General features: G+C 35.3%; 1 protein-coding gene across 1 annotated transcript; it reads right to left on the reverse strand.

Annotated features, from left to right (window-relative positions):
* Nucleotides 1–1,518: 1,518 nt before the first annotated feature.
* On the reverse strand, nt 1,519–2,457 carry LOC100031275 (olfactory receptor 6C2-like). Its single transcript, XM_001380544.3, has one exon. The coding sequence runs from the start codon at nt 2,455–2,457 to the stop codon at nt 1,519–1,521; it is 939 nt and encodes a 312-aa protein (XP_001380581.3).
* Between the last annotated feature and the right edge of the window lie 16,992 nt (nt 2,458–19,449).

Genomic DNA, 19,449 nt, shown 5'->3' on the forward strand with positions numbered 1-19,449 from the left:
TTGTCTTTGTGTAGCTCTACCACATTGCCCCTTCTATAATTTTTTCCAACTTGCTAGATATGAGTTGAGACTTTCAAGTGATTCAAAACTATATTTCTTTAATTATTTTCAAACTGGATAATTTTATATGGTTTTTGATCAGTTGCATTTCTACTCCCCTTCTTAGTGTTTTCACTGACAATCTCAGAATCGGACTCTTGTCTTGGACCCTATAAAAAGATAAAGAACACTCTGTTCCATTATTTGTGATGTTTTAAAGGAGAGTCCTAATCTTACTTCATAGGAAATACAAACAGAAAACACTTGAACCTGTATCAATAAAAAGGCTAGATATTTCTCATCACAGCACTATTTCTTCCAGGAAACTGCACTCGAGTTACATAGATAGATGAACTATTATCCTTCAGAGAGCTCTACCTAATTGCAGAAATAGTCATAAGATCATAGAATTATAGTATCACAGATTTAGAAGTGGAAGAAACATAGACTAATCCACCATCCATCTTAGTCCCTTTTTTATAGAAGGAAAATACATATAATGTTGCTAAAAAGTGAATTTCCTTTCCATACATCCTAAACAATCTGTATTCACTCGAGTGAATAATAAAGAATTTATTAAACATATACTATGTACCAAACATTGTGTTGAGAAATGGGGACACAAAAATATACAAATGACATAAAAAGGGATAATCACTGGCACCACAAATAAAGTAGTGGTGGCTAAGGAGGAATGTTTTGATGCAAAAAGTTAGATGGTAATTGAAATCATAAGGGAACAGACTGAAAAACCTGTTCCAAAGGTAAAGGTAGAATTGGATTGATTATGGTTCCAATCCTGAAAAATGATAGATAGTATAGTCCAGAGGAGAAAAATATTGGATATTGAAGCAGAGGTCCTAGGCTGAAATCCGACTTCTGTTATTTACCAACTTGTATGAACTTGGAGAAGTAATTTAAAAATCCCGGGCCTTAGTTTTTTAATCTACAAAATAGTGAAGTTGGACTTTGTGATCCCTAAAATCCATTGCCTTTCTTAATCTATGACCTTCCAGGGATGTAGAGACAAATGGCCAAGGAAGTATTTGAACCTCTGTCTTTTGACTCCAAGCGCAGCTCTCTGTACTTTACTCTCATCTGTCTGATGATCTCATACTTGTAAGCAGCTGATGGGTTAGGAACTTACCTGAAGTGGGTAGTAGAGACTGTGGGAAAGGTGAATAAGAAAGCAGAAAGCATCACAGATTCTGATAAAAAGGGAGAAGTGAAGACTCCTCTATCCCTCTCTCTTTCTCTCTCTCTTTCTTTGTATTTGTCCTATTTTCACACATGTGTGGAGGTATTTGTGTGCATGTGCATGTTGGTATGGATGAGAAAATGAGTCATATTAATGTTTAAATCCATTGTCTGTAAAAAAAACAGGATTAATAAGACAAATTGCCAAGGGTTTCAGAATCCTGAACAGCTTTTCTTTCAACATTTGGCATTCTAAGTTTTAATTTTACCATTTGGCATCTTTTACTGCTTTGTGAGAATTGCAATCTTTTTAACTGAGTCCTTAAAAGCTTGTATGACTTGCTTGTTCCTCAGGGTATAAATAAAGGGGTTCATCACAGGGGCAACAGAGGTCATAAGAAGTGATACCACCTTATTCAAATCCACCTTTTCTTTTGCAGAAGATTTGACATACATGAAGATGCAGCTGCCATACGAGATAGAGACAACAATCATATGGGATGAACAAGTGGAAAAGGCCTTTTGTCTTTGCTGGGCAGAGGGGAATCTCAGAATAGTCCGGATAATGGAGGCATAAGACAAAACCACTAAGAATAATGTAATGATGAGTGTTAATATAGCATCAATCAACGCTATTTTTTCTATGAACTGTGTGTCTGTACAAGAAATCTCTAGCACAGGAAATGCATCACAGCCAAAATGATTAATGATGTTAGAATCACAGAAGTCCAATTGGAGACCCAGGCTTAGTGGTGGGAGGATAATCATCAACCCTGCCAGCCAAGAACTCAACAGAAGTTGGTTACAGACTTTGCTATTCATGATGGTTGTATAATGCAAAGGTTTGCAGATGGCCACATAGCGATCATAGGACATGGTGGCCAGAAGGAAAAACTCCGCTGCCCCAAGAAAGATGAGAGCAAATAGCTGTATGGCACAGGCACTGTAAGTAATTGTATTGTCCCCAGTTGATATACTGTAGAGGTATCTGGGAATGCAAGAAGTTGTGAGTGAGATTTCTAAGACAGAAAAATTACGGAGGAAAAAATACATGGGAGTTTTCAGGTGGGGATCCACTAATGTGAGGGTGATGATGGCCAGGTTCCCAATTACGCACAACAGGTAGTTAAGAAACATAAAGAAAAAGAGCAAAACTTGCAACTGTGGATCATCCGTCAGTCCGCTCAAAATGAATAGTGTTATTCCTGTGTGATTTCTCATCCTTGACTTTTGAATTCTGATGGACCTGTACAGATAAAAGAAAGGAAGAGTTTGGATTTGGGGAAGAGGATGGAGAAAAAATAAGGAGAGCAAAGTGAGTCAGCAGGAAAAGGGAGAGGAACAACTTCCACTCTTCTAAAGTACCTATACCTATAGCAATTGCTTCAATATCCTTTAAGAATTAATATCTTTTATTTTCCCAAATTTGGTCCATTGTCAAAATCTTTTATTTCATTCCCTTTATCATTGTTTATCTCATTCCTCCATTTTTTTAGCTACATTCTATAGCCCTGGACATGGAGTCAAGGAACATAGTTTCATGCTCTGACTCTTGAATTTACTGGTATATGACCAGTTGGAAGCTTTTCTCAGCTTCTCAGAACCCAACTTTCCTTTTATGTTAAATGGGGGTTCTAAAAATTGTGGTACTTATATACCTGGGGATGTTCCAAATAAAGCTTTAAAATTTTTAAAAAATATATTTTTTCATGTTTTCATGTTTAATTTTCTTTCCCTCCCACCTCCCAGAACCAACAAGCAATTTCACTGGGTGCAAATGTTATCATTTGATACCTATTTCCATATTATTAATTTTTGTTATAGAGCAAATTTTTAAAAGGCAAATCCCCAAATCATATACCCATAAATATATGTGATAAGTGATGTCATATGTTTTACTTTTGCATTTCTATTTCCATAGCTTTCTCTCAATGTGGATAGCATTCTTTCCCATAAGTACTTCAGGACTGTCCTAGCTTGTTGCATTGCTACTAGTAGCAAAGTCCATTACTTTGGGTTGCTCCACAATGTTTACTTTTTGCTTATAATGTTCTCTTGTTTCTCCTCATTTCACTCTGCATCAGTTCATTGAGATTCTCCTAGTTCATATGGAAATCCTCCAAATCATCATTCCTTAAACCACAACAGTATTCCATCACCATCTTATACCACTATTTGTTCAGCCATTCCCCAATCAAGGGACAGCTCTGGATTTTCCAATTTTTTGCTACCACAAAGAATGTGGCTATGAATATTTTTGTACAATTATTTTTCCTTATCTCTTTGGGATACAAACCTAGTAATGGTATTTCTGGATAAAAGCATATGTGATCTTTAAAAGCCCTTTGGGCAAATTGCCTTCCAGAATGGCTGGATTAATTCACAACTCTACCAGCAATGAATTAGTGTTCCAATTTTGCCATATCCCCCTCTAACATTTATTATTTTCTTTACTGTCTTATTAGTCAATCTGCTAGGTGTCAGGTTGTACCTCAGAGTTGTTTTGATTTGAATTTCTCTAATCAGGAGGGATTTAAAACACTCTTTCATGTGATTATTGATAGTTGTGATTTCTTTATTTGAAAACTGCCTATTTATATCCTTTGACTATATGTTAATTGGAGAATTGCTTTGTTTCCCATACAATTGACTTAGTTCCTTATGAATTTGAGAAATTAGTCCTTTGTCAGAGGTTTTTGTTATAAAATCCTCCCTCCCCCAATTTGTTGCTTCCCTTATAATTTTGGTAGCTTTGGTTTTGTTTGTACAAAACCTTTTAAATTTAATATAATAAAAATGATTCATTTTACATTTTGTAATGTCTCTTACTTAGTCTTAAATTTCTTCCTTTCCCATAGATCTGACAAGTATACTATTCTATGTTCACCTAATTTGTTTATACTTTCCCTTTTCATAGTTAGGTCATTTATCTATTTTGAATTTATGTTGGTATAGGGGAAAAAAGCATTTTCTAAGTTTTAAATGTGAGCTATAAAGATTCTAATGAATCCTCTGCACTAATTGGAACTCTCTTCTCTGCTCTCCATATGCCTTTATATTTATGCTTTCTCATACCCAGTATACCCCAGTATCTTTTTCTAGGAGACACTCTCAAGGTAGAGTTAAGATCATCTGACGTTGGACAGTAAGAAGGATTGGTCATAATCAACATTGTGGAGAAAATTCATATTGTCCTTCCTGTTCTCTTGGTTTCCCCTTCATGTATTTTCCACTATTATTTATGCTTTCAACTCCATTAGTCATCTATGGCACCTGAGTTTCTTCCTTTTATCTCTAAGACCTCAAGAAGATCCTGCTTGTGGATCTCTGCCCAATTTTCTTTGTTAAAATTTTGCAACCTGTATCTCATTCTGCAGAGACCTATTGTCTTGTAACTTCCATGTCTGAAAAGATGTCCACTAGAAACCAGAAGGTCTACTTTCCACTCTAGCTTCTGCTCGTTAGCAACTATGTTATCAGGGTAGTTAGGAAGCACAGTGGTTAGAGTGCTAGGTGTGAAGATGGGAGGATCTAGGCTCAAAACTGTCCTCAGACATTCCTAACTGGGGAAAGTTACTTATCCCCCTTTGCCTAGACCTTTCCCGCTCCTTAGTCTTAGAGTCTATAAGCCTGAAGGTAAGGGTCTTAAAAAGGAAAAAAAAAATACTATGTTATGGAGCAAGTACTTCATTTTTTAGGGCCTCATTTTCTTGCTTCTTAAACTGGGTGATTAAAATCTTTAATCCACTGAGACATGAATTAACTATAAGGTTTGAGTAGCTGCAATGGTTTCTTCCTCTGAGTATTTTTTATTTTCAGTAGTAAAAGTGTTTGTTTTTGTGGAAAGTGCTCCAATTCCTTTTCTTTATAGGGATGGACAATGAGCTCTTCAATGGAATTCTGAAAGGCTTCTCAGAGGATATCCTGTTCTTGTGATTCAAACCACTTGTTAGGTTTCTCTTTCTCTCTCTGTCAGTCACATGAGGTTTTTATTTCCCCTTCAGATATAAAGTTTGTGATTAGTCCATCTTACTGTGGAATTGACCAATAACCTCTTAAATCACGGATTTTCAGGGATTTGTTGTTGTTGTTGTTTTGGACCCCTTTGGCAGCATTGTGAAACTTACAAATGCCTTCTCAGAGTAATATTTTTAAGTGCATGAAATTAAATACATAGAATTACAGAAAATTAAATTATATTGAATTACTGCAATCGAACCATTTAAAAAATAAAGTCACAGATAATAGCTTAAAAATCCTTATATTAAAGCTTTAAATCTCTCATGGATGCATGTTTTTCCTCAGAAGAACTTTTCCACACCCTGCAGCTGCCATACCCCAGACTCACTAAAGCTGATTCCTTAATTAGCTATTATTACAAAAATGTAAAGTTCAAATCCTTTCTTATGGTGACATCTCAGACACGATGGTTGATGTTCTCCTTGCAGTAGCCAATGTAATTTCATATCTGTTTGATGCCTGAAGTAGACAAATATGACCACTATATTTTTGTATAGGAAAAGTAGCCAAGCAAATGTGATCTTTAAAAAAACAAACCTCTTGCTTTCTGTCTTATTAATAAGTCTAAGAAGAAGGGAGAGGGTTAACCAAATAGAGTAGAGTGATTTGCCCAGGGACAGCTAGGAAGTGTCTGAGACCAGATTTGCCTGTCCACTGCCACCTAGATGACCCAAAGCAAATGTAGTTCTCAGGGATACGAAACAAGAAAATGTATGATGGGAGGAACTTTTCATACTTACTTTTCTGACAGTGCTTCATAGAAAGCATCAGTGGCCAAATAATCAGGAAGGTCCTTGGTATCACTCAAAGATGAGCAGCAATGCAGACAGATGGTAGAAGCATTAGTGAAACTATTGCCTAGGTTTTGACATCCCATGGAATAGTGTGTGAATTGAGTCCCTCAATATATTGCAATGAGTTTGGCTTAAATTTCAGCTACTGCTTATACTCTAGGACCTTGACCTCCCTTAGTTTAAACGTCCTCACCTATTAATAAGGAAGTTGGCTTGAATGATCTCTAATGTTTTTTATAGATATAATTCAAAGATCCCAATTCTATGGATTTTTGGTCACAGTCTGGTTTATTTTGCAGGTAGCTCTGTGGATGATTCTCATGTTCCAGAACACATAGAGCTTCTGGGCTACTCTTCTATCTCCTAATTCTAAAATGATTTTGTATCAGAAATCTCATGGTAAACATCAGAGATATTTCCCTGCAGCTTAAAGGAAGCTGGGATACTTAGAAAGGGAAGGTAGACCTGATTCTATGTATTTGAGAGGAAAAGGTCCAGCACATATGGGTAAGGAGATAGATTTTCCCTCTTAAATATTTTATTTGCTTAATATGCTGAGGGTATTTGGGGAAATCAAGTGAGAGAACAAACAAAACATTCCTCGGGGAATAGGAATTAAAATGACTAATGAATCTGCCATATAATCAGCATCTCTGCCCCCCAAAGGTTAAACAAGTAGCTATGGGGTCTGTGTCTACAGAGAAAGGAAGCTACTGTCCTAGCATTAGATACATTGATCAGAAAAGGTCCTGCAGTAGAACAGGATCCTGACCTCTCCACATTCCTGCCCATACCATATAAGGCAGATATTTTGAACCTAAAGCCGACAGCCAAAACCAGATTAAAGTGTAACTCAGAAATATTTAAAAATAAAAATACAACAAAATATAGATAATATTACATTGCATAAGTCAGTAAGATGGTCCACTTAGATCCTTACACACACTTGATTTTGAAACCACTGATGATGAAATCATTTTGAAACTTAACTTAGAAAACCTGTAGGGGATTCTCTGGGATAGCTCAGTTATCAGGGGAATTCTAATCATTATATATCCCAGGAGATCCTGAGGTGCTCTATTCCCTCCTTTTCCTCTAAGTTTAATTTCATGGTGCCACATCTATATTCAAATGGATTTTTATACCTATAACTGATCATTCCTTCAATCAGTGCAGCTTGTGATTCCTCTGTGACTTCTTATCCTGAGAATCTTGTGCATAGGTTCACATAGGAGAATGTTGTTTGTCCTTCATTTTTGAAGAGGATCAATGACATCATGGAATAATGTTATGTGTAATCAGAACATTAATAATGAATTTTTAAAATCAATGGTTGGAGTGGGATTTTAGGACTATAAGACAGAATTGTGTGATTTGCAGTAAGAATAGAGTCCCAGGCGAAAGTCTGAATGTAATCAGATTAAGAATATAGCTCCAGGGTAGTACTCCAGTTATAATTTCAAGTGTGTGAACAGAGACTAGAAGGTCATGGAGACTATAAAGGCCTGAAATGGTCTCAAAGATCAGAAAGGCCTGACATGGTTTTGTGAGGGTTGGAGATTTCCAATTACTTAGGTTAAGATATATGTCTTCCCCAACCCTCCGCATTTCTCTTTTTACCTTTAAAAACCTATCCATTATTAGGGTCTCAGATTCAACTGGGGAATTTGTAGACCTCTGACCTATTTGCCTTGTCTACCAAATCAAGCCAGACTGCTCAGAGACTACCTTACTAGTACTACCCAGAGATTTTCTTTCATTTGACTTTTGCATAAATTGGATTTAAGTGAGGCAGAGTTACACAAAGCCATCAGCTTCCCTCTTTCTTCCAGAGTCATTGAAGTCAAGTGTCAAGACAAAAGACAGGACAACTGGTGATGGCAGTCACTCAGATGAAGACTTTTCCTGGTGGACTGGATGGATTAGAACAATTCAGACTAATGGCCATAAAGAATGCTTAGAATCTGATCAGACGTTGAATTCTCCAAGATCATCCTGCTTCCAGACCATTGCTAGTAATCTCAATTTTTGTATTGCCACTGGACTTGAATGAGTCTGGAAAGAGAAAGTGAGGATTTATGTAACTTTTCCTCCCTTAAATCTAATTCACCTTCAAGTCAAGACCTCTAGCTCTTAGAAATGTTTTTGGATAGTTTGGTAGTGCAAAATCTAAAATTATATCTCTCTAATAATAAAAATATTATATTTTAGGAGGTTTATTAAATGATCATTAGAAATCAAGGAATAAAGAGGATACAAAAGAAAAACCACATGCCCATGGCTGATTAGCCCATTTAAAATCCCCACACTTAGATTACCACCATACTTGCTGCATCATCCCAAAGAAAGATGACATGGGCAGAGTTACCTCCAGTTAATTACCAATAATGTGATCCCGCCAACTTGGAGACACAGGAGAAATTATAGGGAATTTGGGAAATACGAAAGACTTCTGGGGAATGAAGTTAAAGCTTCAAAATCTCCATTTATACAGTAGGGCACTAAATAGTTATTTTAATATATGTATATATTAATTTAGATGGGATTATCATTTTTATCATATTGACTCCGTCTATCCCTGAGCAATTAATATTTTTTTCCATTTCTTTAGATCTGTTAGAGGGAAATTACAGGGATAGAAATAAACTAAGTATAGTAAGAGGTTGGTTGCAGAGGTTGGTCTCACCACATGCTAGGAACTCTGAGACAGGAGATTCTAGAGTCTGGAAGGAGGATTTGAGGAAGCACTGACCATCTGAAGCCGCTTCCTGTCTTCGAGCTGAGAGGAGAGAGAGGGAAGCTGAGCTCTGCTGATCCTGGATACCAAGTCTAGCAGTGAGAGAAGGGAAACCTTTGGACTTTTCTTGGGAGTACCTTTCCTCACAAGAAGGAAGACATCTAAGAAGATCTTGTGTAATATCAATCTGAGAGAGAACCTTGTTTTGAAGAGGCAGCTGTTAGTTTGAGGCCTGAGGCCAGCCTCAAGGACTGGCCCAGCTGGGTTGAACTCAACATCCAGAGTTCATCCCTGTTTCGTCTTGGAGAACTGTTATCTCTTAAGAAACCAACCAGGGAGGATTTTACAGAGTCAGGTAGATGTAGAGAGGGCTTGGGGAAATTAGCCAGAGACAGGAAGGGCTTAGGGAGCATCAAGAAAAATGAAGGCTTTCCCATATGGGGAACTTAGAGGGAGAGGGAAGGAAGAAATCATAGTGGTTGGGGAAACCTCGTTTCTTAATCCTCCCTTCCTATCCTTTTGTTTTATTAATACATATTTTACCTTTTATACCAATAAATGCTTAGAGGCCTGGTTTGCATACTGGCCTCATTTAAAAATTAAAATTAATCTCCAATAATAAAAATATATTTTAAGAGATTTATTAATGATCATTAGAAGTAAAGGAATAAAAGGGTAACAAAATAAAAAAGCATGTGCCCATGGCTAATCAGCCTGTTCAAAACCTTGCTTACTAACACCATGGTCGACAGGAAGCAAAAAGAGAGCTGGGACCAGCAACTCCACTGCATAACATCCCCTGTCAACAGGAAGTATTTAATGACAGGTAGTCAGTGGGCTCCTGGGAAACTTAGTTTTTAGGGTCACAGATTTCAAATTACACACCCAGTAGGTAAGGCCCATCTGCCTTACTTCACTTAGGGAAACTGAGGTGTCCCATACACCTCAGTGTACCCTTATTATTTCAGGTCTGACTATATTTGTGTGAAAACTGCTTTCTAATTGTGTTCATATAGTTGCTGGGTTTGTTTTGGTAGACACACTCCCAGGTATGTTATATTGTCTACAGTTATTTTGAATGGAATTTCCTTTTTGCTCTCTTGCTATTAAACTTTATTGTGGTAAATAGAAATACTGATGATTTATGTGGCTTTATTTTGTACCCTGCAACTTTGTTAAAGTTATTAATTATTTCGTTCATTTTTTTTTTGGTTGATTTTCTGGGATCCTATATGTATACCATTATATCATCTGCAAAGAGTGATAATTTTGTTTCCTCATTGCCTTTGATTTGCCTAATTCCTTTGATTTCTTTTTCTTCTCTTATTGCTATACATTATATTTCTAGTAAAATTTTAAATAGTAGTGGTGAAAATGCACATTCTTGTTTCATCTCTGATATTGTTGGGAAGGGTTTCAATTAGTCTCTTTTGCAGTAATCCTTGTTGATTTTTTAAAAATTAGTGAGCAGTAATTTTATCGATATAATTTGAGTTCTTCTATATACAGTTTGGAAGAGGACTGGAAATGTCTAGGAGGCTGCTGAGTTAAAAGGATAGGAACTTTATTTGAAAATATTAAGGAATCTAGTAGCAATGATTCTTCCACACCAAATGCGAATTTCCCCAATTTCTCAAAATGTTCTAAAAAAAGAAAGCAGAAACAAAAAACCAAATAATCCCCACCCTTAAAACAATGATACAGAAGCAATTATCAGAAGCTGAAACACAAAGCCATTGTATTACAATTATTGACGCTTAGAAGTTTTTAGTCTTCAGGTTAAACCACTTTTTAAAAAAGGGTATTTAAAACCTTTTATTTTGTCCTTCAAGCAAAAAGATTGTAGGAACTCATACATCATCCATCTTATAAGAATACACTATTTATTCAATAAATCCATATAATCCCCTCTTCCCACACATTAATTTACAGGAATTAAACTTATATCTAGGACAACTGTAAAATGACATAGCTGTGTGAACTTGGAAAACTACTCTACCCTAATTGGACATACTTTAGGGAAGCTAAAGTTCTAAACTCCTGATTGAACAATGAAGGTACTTAACACATACCTTATAGTGAAGCTAAAACTTAAGCTAAGCCTATTTATAGATCCAATACAAAAAAGGTGTTAAATACTTATAAAGGTTAAATTAATCATAAAAAGGTCAAATAACTCACAAAAAGCAAGCTTAACAAAGAAGTGTGAAGTACTCAAAAGATATAATATAACCAGAGAAGGTGAGAACTAAAGGATGGGTAGTCCTGGAGAAAGCGTCTACTGTGATTGGTAGACATGAAAATTTAGAGGAGGAGACATTAGAGTGAAAGGTCTATAAAAGAAGATGAAAAGTTCAGATTGCAACTCAGTTCAGGAGATTGAGTTCAGTGGAGAACTGGAACTCAGCCTGGAGGATTCCCCTCAGACAGCTTCCTGGAGATGGTCTAGTGGTGAGGGATAAAACTGACTCCCTTTCACTTAGGCTCTGGGAGGCCACTTTGGCCACGGCCTTTAACTACTACCTGACTGAGCCTGAGCCAGAGCAGTTTAAATAAATTTTTTTTCTCTCTCCTTTCCTTAATTCCTTTTCTTTATATTAATTAAAATCACCATAATTCCCAGCTGACCTGGGTACTTTATTATTTGAGAATTTTCCCTGGCAGCCAATTATCTAGATTTCAAGTCACAAAGCTAAAATTATCCTTACAGCTGCCTTAATTTTGCTTTGATTTCCTTCTGATAAAATGCCAGTCAAGGTAAGATTTCTTAATAAAAACATTACATCTTGCTGAAATGAAGCATGTTATTTGTTTTTGTAAAGGCATATACAAATCAAATTATATATCTGAAATGAATTTTGTGAGGTAAGGCACTGTTGCTCAGAAGATAAAATAAACTAGAGCTTAAAAACCAGCTTGCAGTTGCATTATGCTTTCATTCTTTTCAGAGTTTGTAACTTGCTCTTTTCCAAAATACTACGTAAAAAGATGACACTTGGAGCATGCCTTAATAACCAACCGGTTGTTGCTTGGTAGAATGGCAATATCATTTAGGAACTTGACTTTGCCATAGATGACTACTTTTGATGGCACCCCATTCAAACCTAGAAATAGCACTAAGCTTTTTAGAGACAAAATACAAAAAAAATATTGCCAGGTAAAACAATATAGAAAATAGAAACATAATTATGAGTACTCAGGTTGGAAAGTCAGACATTAAATTAGGTAAAAGTTCAAAGAGCTTAAAGGGGAAAAGATACACATTTTTCTTTAGCAAGTTTGTAGTGTGCTTGATTAAAAATTTTAGAGCTGCATTGGATGAGACGAACAACTTCTTTTAAGGGAAAGTCATAATCTTCCTTTAATTTATTATTCTGAGAATGATTAAATCACAAATAGAATCTGTCACGCCTGTAGGAAGTGACAACCTAAAACAAGATATCAATTTAGTTCAGTTAAAAAATTCTGTAGTCTTTTCTTTATTCCCATTAAATAATTCCTTAACAGTTTGCCTGAATTCTGGGAAGCTTGAATCATGATTTATTGTAGGTAGTTAGCTGTTCTTCTAAATCAAAACAGGAAGCTTGCTCTCTAGTGCTGGAGAGCTAGTCTATTTTTGTTTGTAGTTCAAGTGAGCAAGAAGTTCTTCCTATGCATCTCTGTCACCAAGGCAGCCAAAGATGAAGTTTTCTATTTCCTCCCAAAGATTCATTTAAAGAGGGAAAATCGGTAGCAAAAAAGCAAAAGCTAAGTTTTGTTTCAAATAGGCAAAATGCTTATACCCTATTAGTCAAAGCCATCAATCCATTTGGAGTTCTAACAGATTAAAAAACTAAATTGTAGTACAAGCGATATACAAAATACCAACGAAATAATAAAGAGCTTGATAGGCAGAACTGATGAGACCTATTTTGAAGTCTTAGTCTCAGAAGAAGTTTCCTCTGTATCCAATAATTGGAAAGGCCTGCTGCTTCTTGTATATGATTGAATTCAATACAGAATGCTAACACTTCTAAACATATGTCCTGAACATAAACATTTTTCTTATAGGTCAAACACCAGAGAAAGACACATACACATCACATTGAACACTTCTGCATATATTTGTCCTTAATCTGTTCAAGGTAGAGAAAGAAATAGATATCAAAAGATGAAAAAACTCAGGAGACAGATCAACAGTTGTAAGTTGATTTACAATTTCCATCAAATGTAAAAACATGTCCATGTTGACCAAGACCAGCAAATATTCTGTTATCTATCTTTACTGCCTTAATTTCAACAACATTTTAATAGCAACTAGAGGATTATTTTCTTTGAGATTGGGAAGTTTGGCAGGAGAGATGCCAAAATGATAAAGAAGCTTGGGATCTTTTCCAGATCCCTGAGAAGCTATGCGTGTAGAGAGAAAAAGAATTAATTTGTTCTGCTCAGGGTGGGATTACATTATAGATCCTATTGGAGAATGAAAACCTGCTTAGAGTTTAAAAACAACTTCTCTGTTATTGTCATAGACCCAGTGAGTTGAGAGATCTCTTATCTTAAAGAAACCAAATCATTAGGCTATTCTGTCTCCTTCTCTCCTCTGACCTTAGGAGCTAAACCTTATGCTATGTATCTTGTTGCTTTCTGATTGGGTAGACTTTTGCTCCTAGATTTTAAGTTTGGCCCCAGATCATGGGGTATTGGACAGAGAGGGGCAGGAGTCATGGTCAGGAATATATAAAATGCTTGTATCTGCAACCTCTGCATTGGTCATCACCATTAGGACATATCCCCTTACTTATGAGTAAGAATAAAGATTGCATTTTTCTACTTTTTACTCTCTGACTCCAGGTTTGTAATTATAATTTGGGTGGGTGGTCATTCTATTTCATTCTACACATTGTATTTGTTGTGGAGAAGACAAAGGATTTTTAAAAGCTTTAGCCATTATAAGTTTGTTCTCAACATCAGTGCTATTTTTAACATCTATGGTTTTGTCCCATTATGACATTCATCACTTTAATGAAAGTTCCATTTATTCCAATTTTCCCAACTTTTTTATATAAGGAATAGGTATTGTATTTTGTCAAAAGCATTTTCTGCATCTATTGAGATAATATCATTTCTGTTGGTTTCATCATGGGTACAGTTAATTATGCCAATAGTTTTCCTAATATTGAACCATTCATGCATTCCTGATATAAAATCCACCTGGTCATGGTATATGATCCTTATGATATAGTGCTATAATCTCCTTTCTAGTGTTTTATTTAAAAAATTTTGCATCAATGTTCATTAGGAAGATTGATATATGGTTTTCTTTCTCTGTTTTAGCTCTTCAGTACCATGTTTGTTTCATAAAAAGAATTTGGAAGGATCCTCTCTTCCTCTTTTCCTCCCAATAGTTCCTATAATATTGGAGTTATTTGTTCTTTTAATATTTGGTAGAATTCACTTGTGAATTCATTTTCTTTTTATGTGATGGAGTAGTTTAAATATTCTTTTTCCTCTTTTGTTAATCCAAGTTTATATTTTTTGTATGTTCTATCTATTTTACTTAGATTGTCAGATTAATTAGTATATTGGTTTAAATTAAATTAAAAAGTATATGGTTGGGCAAAATAACTTCCAATAATTGCTTTAATTTTTTCTCCATTGTTTGTGATTTCATCTTTTTCATTTTTGATACAATTATTTGGTTTTCTTTCTTTTTTAAAAAAATCAAGTTAACTGATAGTTCATCTATTTTATTTATTTTTTCATAGGATCAGCTCATTATCTTATTTTTAGCTCAATGGTTTTCTTTCAACTTTATTAATTTCTACTTTGATTTTTAGGATTTCCAATTTGATGACTAATTGAGGTTTTTAATTTGTTCTTTTTCTGTTTTTTTAGTTGCTTGCCCAATTCATTGATCTACTCTTTGCATTTTATTGATGTAAGCAATGCTTTGACTGTATCCTATAAGTTTTGACATGTTATCTCCTCATTGTCATTTTCTTTAACAAAATTCTTAATTGTTTCTATGATTTGTCCTTTGACCCATTCATTTTTTTCATTTTAGACCTTTACCTTCCATCTTAGAATCAATACTATGTTTTCTTTCTCAATCAGAAGCATGGTAAGGGCTAGACAGTAGGGATTTAAGTGATTTTCTCAGGATCATGTAACTAGGAAGTATCAGAGGTCACATGGGAACCCAGGACCTACCATTTCTAGACTTGGTTCTCAATCCATTAAGTCACTTAGTTGCCCCTCCCTATTCATTCTTTAAGGTAGTATTATTTAGTTTCCCAATTAATTTTTATTTGTTTTTTTATCACCCTTTGTTAAATGTAATTTTTATTGCTATGTTATAAAAAGGATGAATTGTTTCTATTTTTCTACATTTTGTTGTTAGGTTTTAATGCCCTAAATAACAAATAAAAACTAGTCAATTTTTGTGAAGGTACTGCTTGGAATGTACTACTTTGAAAAAGATATATTCCTTTCTATTCCCTTTCAGTTTTCTCCAGGGGTCTATCATATCAAACATTTCTAAAGTTCTATTTATTTCCTTAACTTCATTCTTGTTTAGTTTTGGATTGATTTTATCTAATATTGAGGAGAGAAAATTGAAGTCCCTGATGTAACTGTGAAAATGTGGGTTTCCAAGACTGTGAATTGCCAAAATTGTAAAGCTTTCAGCCAAACTGTAAAGATAATTTTTAGTGTCTTGATTTATATTAAAAATAATTGGTCACCATGGGAAAAATTCCCAAATATGAAAATACCCAAGTCCACTGGGTTTTATGGAGATTTTAATTAATACACATGAAGGAATTAAGGGGAGAGAGAGAGAGAGAGAGAGAGAGAGAGAGAGAGAGAGAGAGAGAGAGAGAGAGAGAGAGAGAGAGAGAGAGAGAGAAAGAGAGACAGAGAGAGAGAGAGAGAAAGAGAGACAGAGAGAGAGAGAAAGAGAAAATAGTAGAAAGGGCCTAGGCCAAATGGCATAGGCCTGAGCCTTAAGGGAGAGTGAGTCAGTCTTTATCACTCACTACAAGACAATCTCCAAGGAAGTTGTCTGATTGTGATCTTCCAGGCTGAGTTCCAGTCCTGAACTGAACTCTGAAACCAAATTGCCCTCCGAACTGAATTCAATTGCCTATTAAAGAGAATTTTCTCTTTTGTCACCCTCCCTAAATTTTCACATCTACCAATCATAGTAGACACTTTTTCCCAGGACTGCCCATTCTTAGTTCTCATCACTCTTGAGTTCTCACCTTCTCTGAGTATATTATATCTTCTGAGTATTGCACATCTCTTTTGCTAAGCTTGCCTTTTGTAAGTTGCTTGACCTTTTAGTGATCAATTTAACCTTTATAGGTACTTAGCACCCTTTTGTATTAGATCTAAAAATAGACCACCTAGCTTAGGGTTTTTGCTTCACTATAAGTATAAGTTGGGGATTTTTCATTGTTCAATCAGGAATTTGCAACTTTATCTTCCCCTAAGGCACTGTCTGAGCAGGGTGGAGTAATGTTAAAAGTTCCCAATATATTCCTGATTAAGTACCTCCATTGTTACAATAGGGGAATAGCTTAACCAAATCTTCTAAGGTAGAGTCTGAGCAGTTTTAAGATTCACACTGACTAGTAATATTTTATCCTCTATTTCCTCTTATAACTCATATAACTTCTTTTTTTTATAAATCTGGTTGTTATGCTATTTGGTGCATGTATGATTAGTAATGATATAGCTTCATTGTAATGTAATGTAGAGATGCAATTTCCTTCCTAATCTCTTTTGATTAATTTTTACTTTTGCTTTGTTTGACATCAGGACTCTGATTTTTTTTACTTCAGTTGAAAGCAAAATAGATTCCACTCTAATCACTTACCTTTACCCTGTGTGTCCCTGCTTTATTTATTTTAGTTTTTCTAATTAAAATGTATTTTTTTCCCTACAATCAGAAGTAAAAAAAAGTTTCTAACTTTTTTTTTAAACCCTTACCTTCTGTCCTGATTCCAAGGCAGAAGAGTGGTAAGAGCTAGGCAATGGGGTCAAGTGGCTTGCCTAGGGTCACACAGCTGGGAGATGTCTGAGGCTAGATTCTAACCCAGGACCTCCAATCTCTGGTCCTGGCTCTCAATCCACTGAGATACCCAGCTACCCCCTCTAATATTTTCCAAGGAATATTGAGTCTTGAATTCTTTCCTTTCCTTCCTTTCCTCTCATTATCCACTCCTATTGTGATGGTAAGCAATCTCATACCTTTCCACTCATATTAATCCTTTTGTGGAAGGAAACTCAAAAAAATGAAAATAGTTTGCTTTGGCCTGGATTAAGATTCTCTCAGTCCTTTTTTTCTGGAAGTCAATGACTTTTTAAAAAACATTATGAGTCCTTTGGGATAATTTTGGATAGTTGCATTGATAAAAATAGCTGTTATTCATAGTTGGTCATTGTACAGTATTTCTGTCACTGTGTTCATAATGTTCTCCTGGTTCTGCCTATTTCACTTTGTTTTAGTTTATGTAAGACTTTCTAGGTTTTTTGAATTCTTCTTGCTTGGCATTTCTTTTAGCACAATAGTATTCCATTACAATTAAATACTATAACTTACTCAGCCATTTCCCTAATAATGGGTATTTCCTCACTTTATGATTACTATGTATTATTCTCCATCCTTTTTATCCCTGTTTAGTTCTTGATCTCCACCTCCTCCAATTTGCCTTTTTTCCTATCAGCTTCACCTCATTTATCTTATCCACTTCCTGTTCCATTTTCCTATAGAGTAAGAGAGCATTCTATACCCATTTAATTGTTTATGTTCTTCTTTAATTGAGTCAATTTCAATGAGAGTAAGTGAACCTTTCTCTCCTCCTAATTTCCCTCTTCATTCCTTCCACTGTTACTTACTCTTCCATGCCTCTTTCATATGAGGTAATTTGCCCCATTCTATTTTTACCTTCCCCTTTTCCCAATGCATTTTTCTTTCTCATGCTTTCATTTATTTTTAATTTTATCCATTGTATATCCATCATATTTAACTCACATCCTTTCCTCTGTCTATGTATACTCCTATCAGCCCTAATAGTGATTAAAGGTCTTTGGAATTGCAAGAATTATCTTCCCATGTAGGAATGTATACAGTTTAACCTTATTGAATGTCTTTTGATTTGTCTTTCCTGTTTGCCTTTTTGTGACTATCTCAAATCTTGAATTTGAACTCAAATTTTCCATTCATCTCTGGTCTTTTCATCAGGAATATTAGAAACTCCTCTATTTCATTGAATACCCTGAAAGGTTATGCTCAGTTTTGCTGGGTGTTTCTTGGTTGAAGTCCTAGCTTCTTTTCTCTATGGAATATCTTGTTTCATGTCCTCTGAGCCTTTATTGTAGAAGCTGCTAAATCTTGTGTTATCATGACTTTGACTCCATGATATTTGAATTGTTTCTTTTTGACTGCCAGAAATATTTTCTCTTGACCTAGGAGTTCCAGAATTTGGCTATAATATTCCTTAGAATTATACTTTAGGATCTCTTTTACTAGGTGATTGGTTGATTCTTACAGTTTTATTTTTCTCTCTGGTTCTAGAATATCAGGGCAGTTTTTCTTGATAATTTCTTGAAAGATATTGCTTAAGATCTTTTTTTTTTGATCATGACTTTCAAGTAGTCCAGTGAGAACCAAGTTAAAATCCAGGAGCCTGATCTCAGGGTGAGGAAGAACACTAATCCTTTAATAATTCTTTTCTGATTAACATGTGAGCTTATAAAACTACCTTCTGGGGAAGTTATTAGATCACAAAATTATAGAATTATAGAATCAAAAATTTAGAAATGGAAGGAATTGTATATATAAGTCCAAGTGTTTGCAGATGTTGAAGGCAATCACAGAAGGGATATAAATTCCAGACAGCTAGCAAGTGGGAAACCTAACCATAGAACATAGTAAGCAAAACTGTTATAAATTCTGCATCCACTCCCAGTGAATGAGTGAACAAAAAAAAATCATTAAGCACCTCTAGCATACCAGATACTGTGTTGGGAGACGGGGACACTAATACAAAAATTATAAAACAGCACAGCTGCTGATTTCAAGGAAACTTTATCACAACAAACATAAGACACATAAGTGAATTTTGTCCAGGGAAGGAAGGTTTTTATGTAGAAAGTCAAAGGAAAATGAATGGAATCATAGGAGAAAAATGGACACATTTTTTCTTATAGCAACAGAAGAATTGGTTTAATTATAGTTCCTGTGCTGGAAAGTGAGAGGCAGCATGGTCCAGAGCAAAGGAAAACTAGATTTGGTGTCCCAGGCCTTAGGTTGAAATGCTCCTTCTTTCATTTGCTACCTTGTGTAATCTTGCCCAGGATTTTAATGTGTCCTAAGACTCATTGACCAAGATATTGAGGATATCTCCTTTGTTATCCTCACTCTTATCTGCAATCTCTCCCTATCTAATGGTTTCTTCCTTGATGCCTAAAAACTTGCCCATGTTTACTTCATTCTCAAAAACCCTCACTTGATTCTTCAGTCACCAACTATTGTGTTGTATTAAATCTCTTTTGCCCTTTGTGCTAAACTCTTTGAAGACATCTACAATCATTGCTCCACTTATTCTCCCTTCATTCTCTTCTTAGCCCTCTCCAATGTAGCTTCTGACTTTATCATTTCACTGAAACTGCTGT

The sequence above is a fragment of the Monodelphis domestica genome, chromosome 5 (genome assembly GCF_027887165.1).
Source record: "Monodelphis domestica isolate mMonDom1 chromosome 5, mMonDom1.pri, whole genome shotgun sequence".
NCBI lineage: Eukaryota > Metazoa > Chordata > Mammalia > Didelphimorphia > Didelphidae > Monodelphis > Monodelphis domestica.

Bases quoted from the DNA above. Each gene is read 5' to 3' on its own strand.
- LOC100031275 (XM_001380544.3), bottom strand. From the start codon at position 2,457: ATGAGAAATCACACAGGAATAACACTATTCATTTTGAGCGGACTGACG.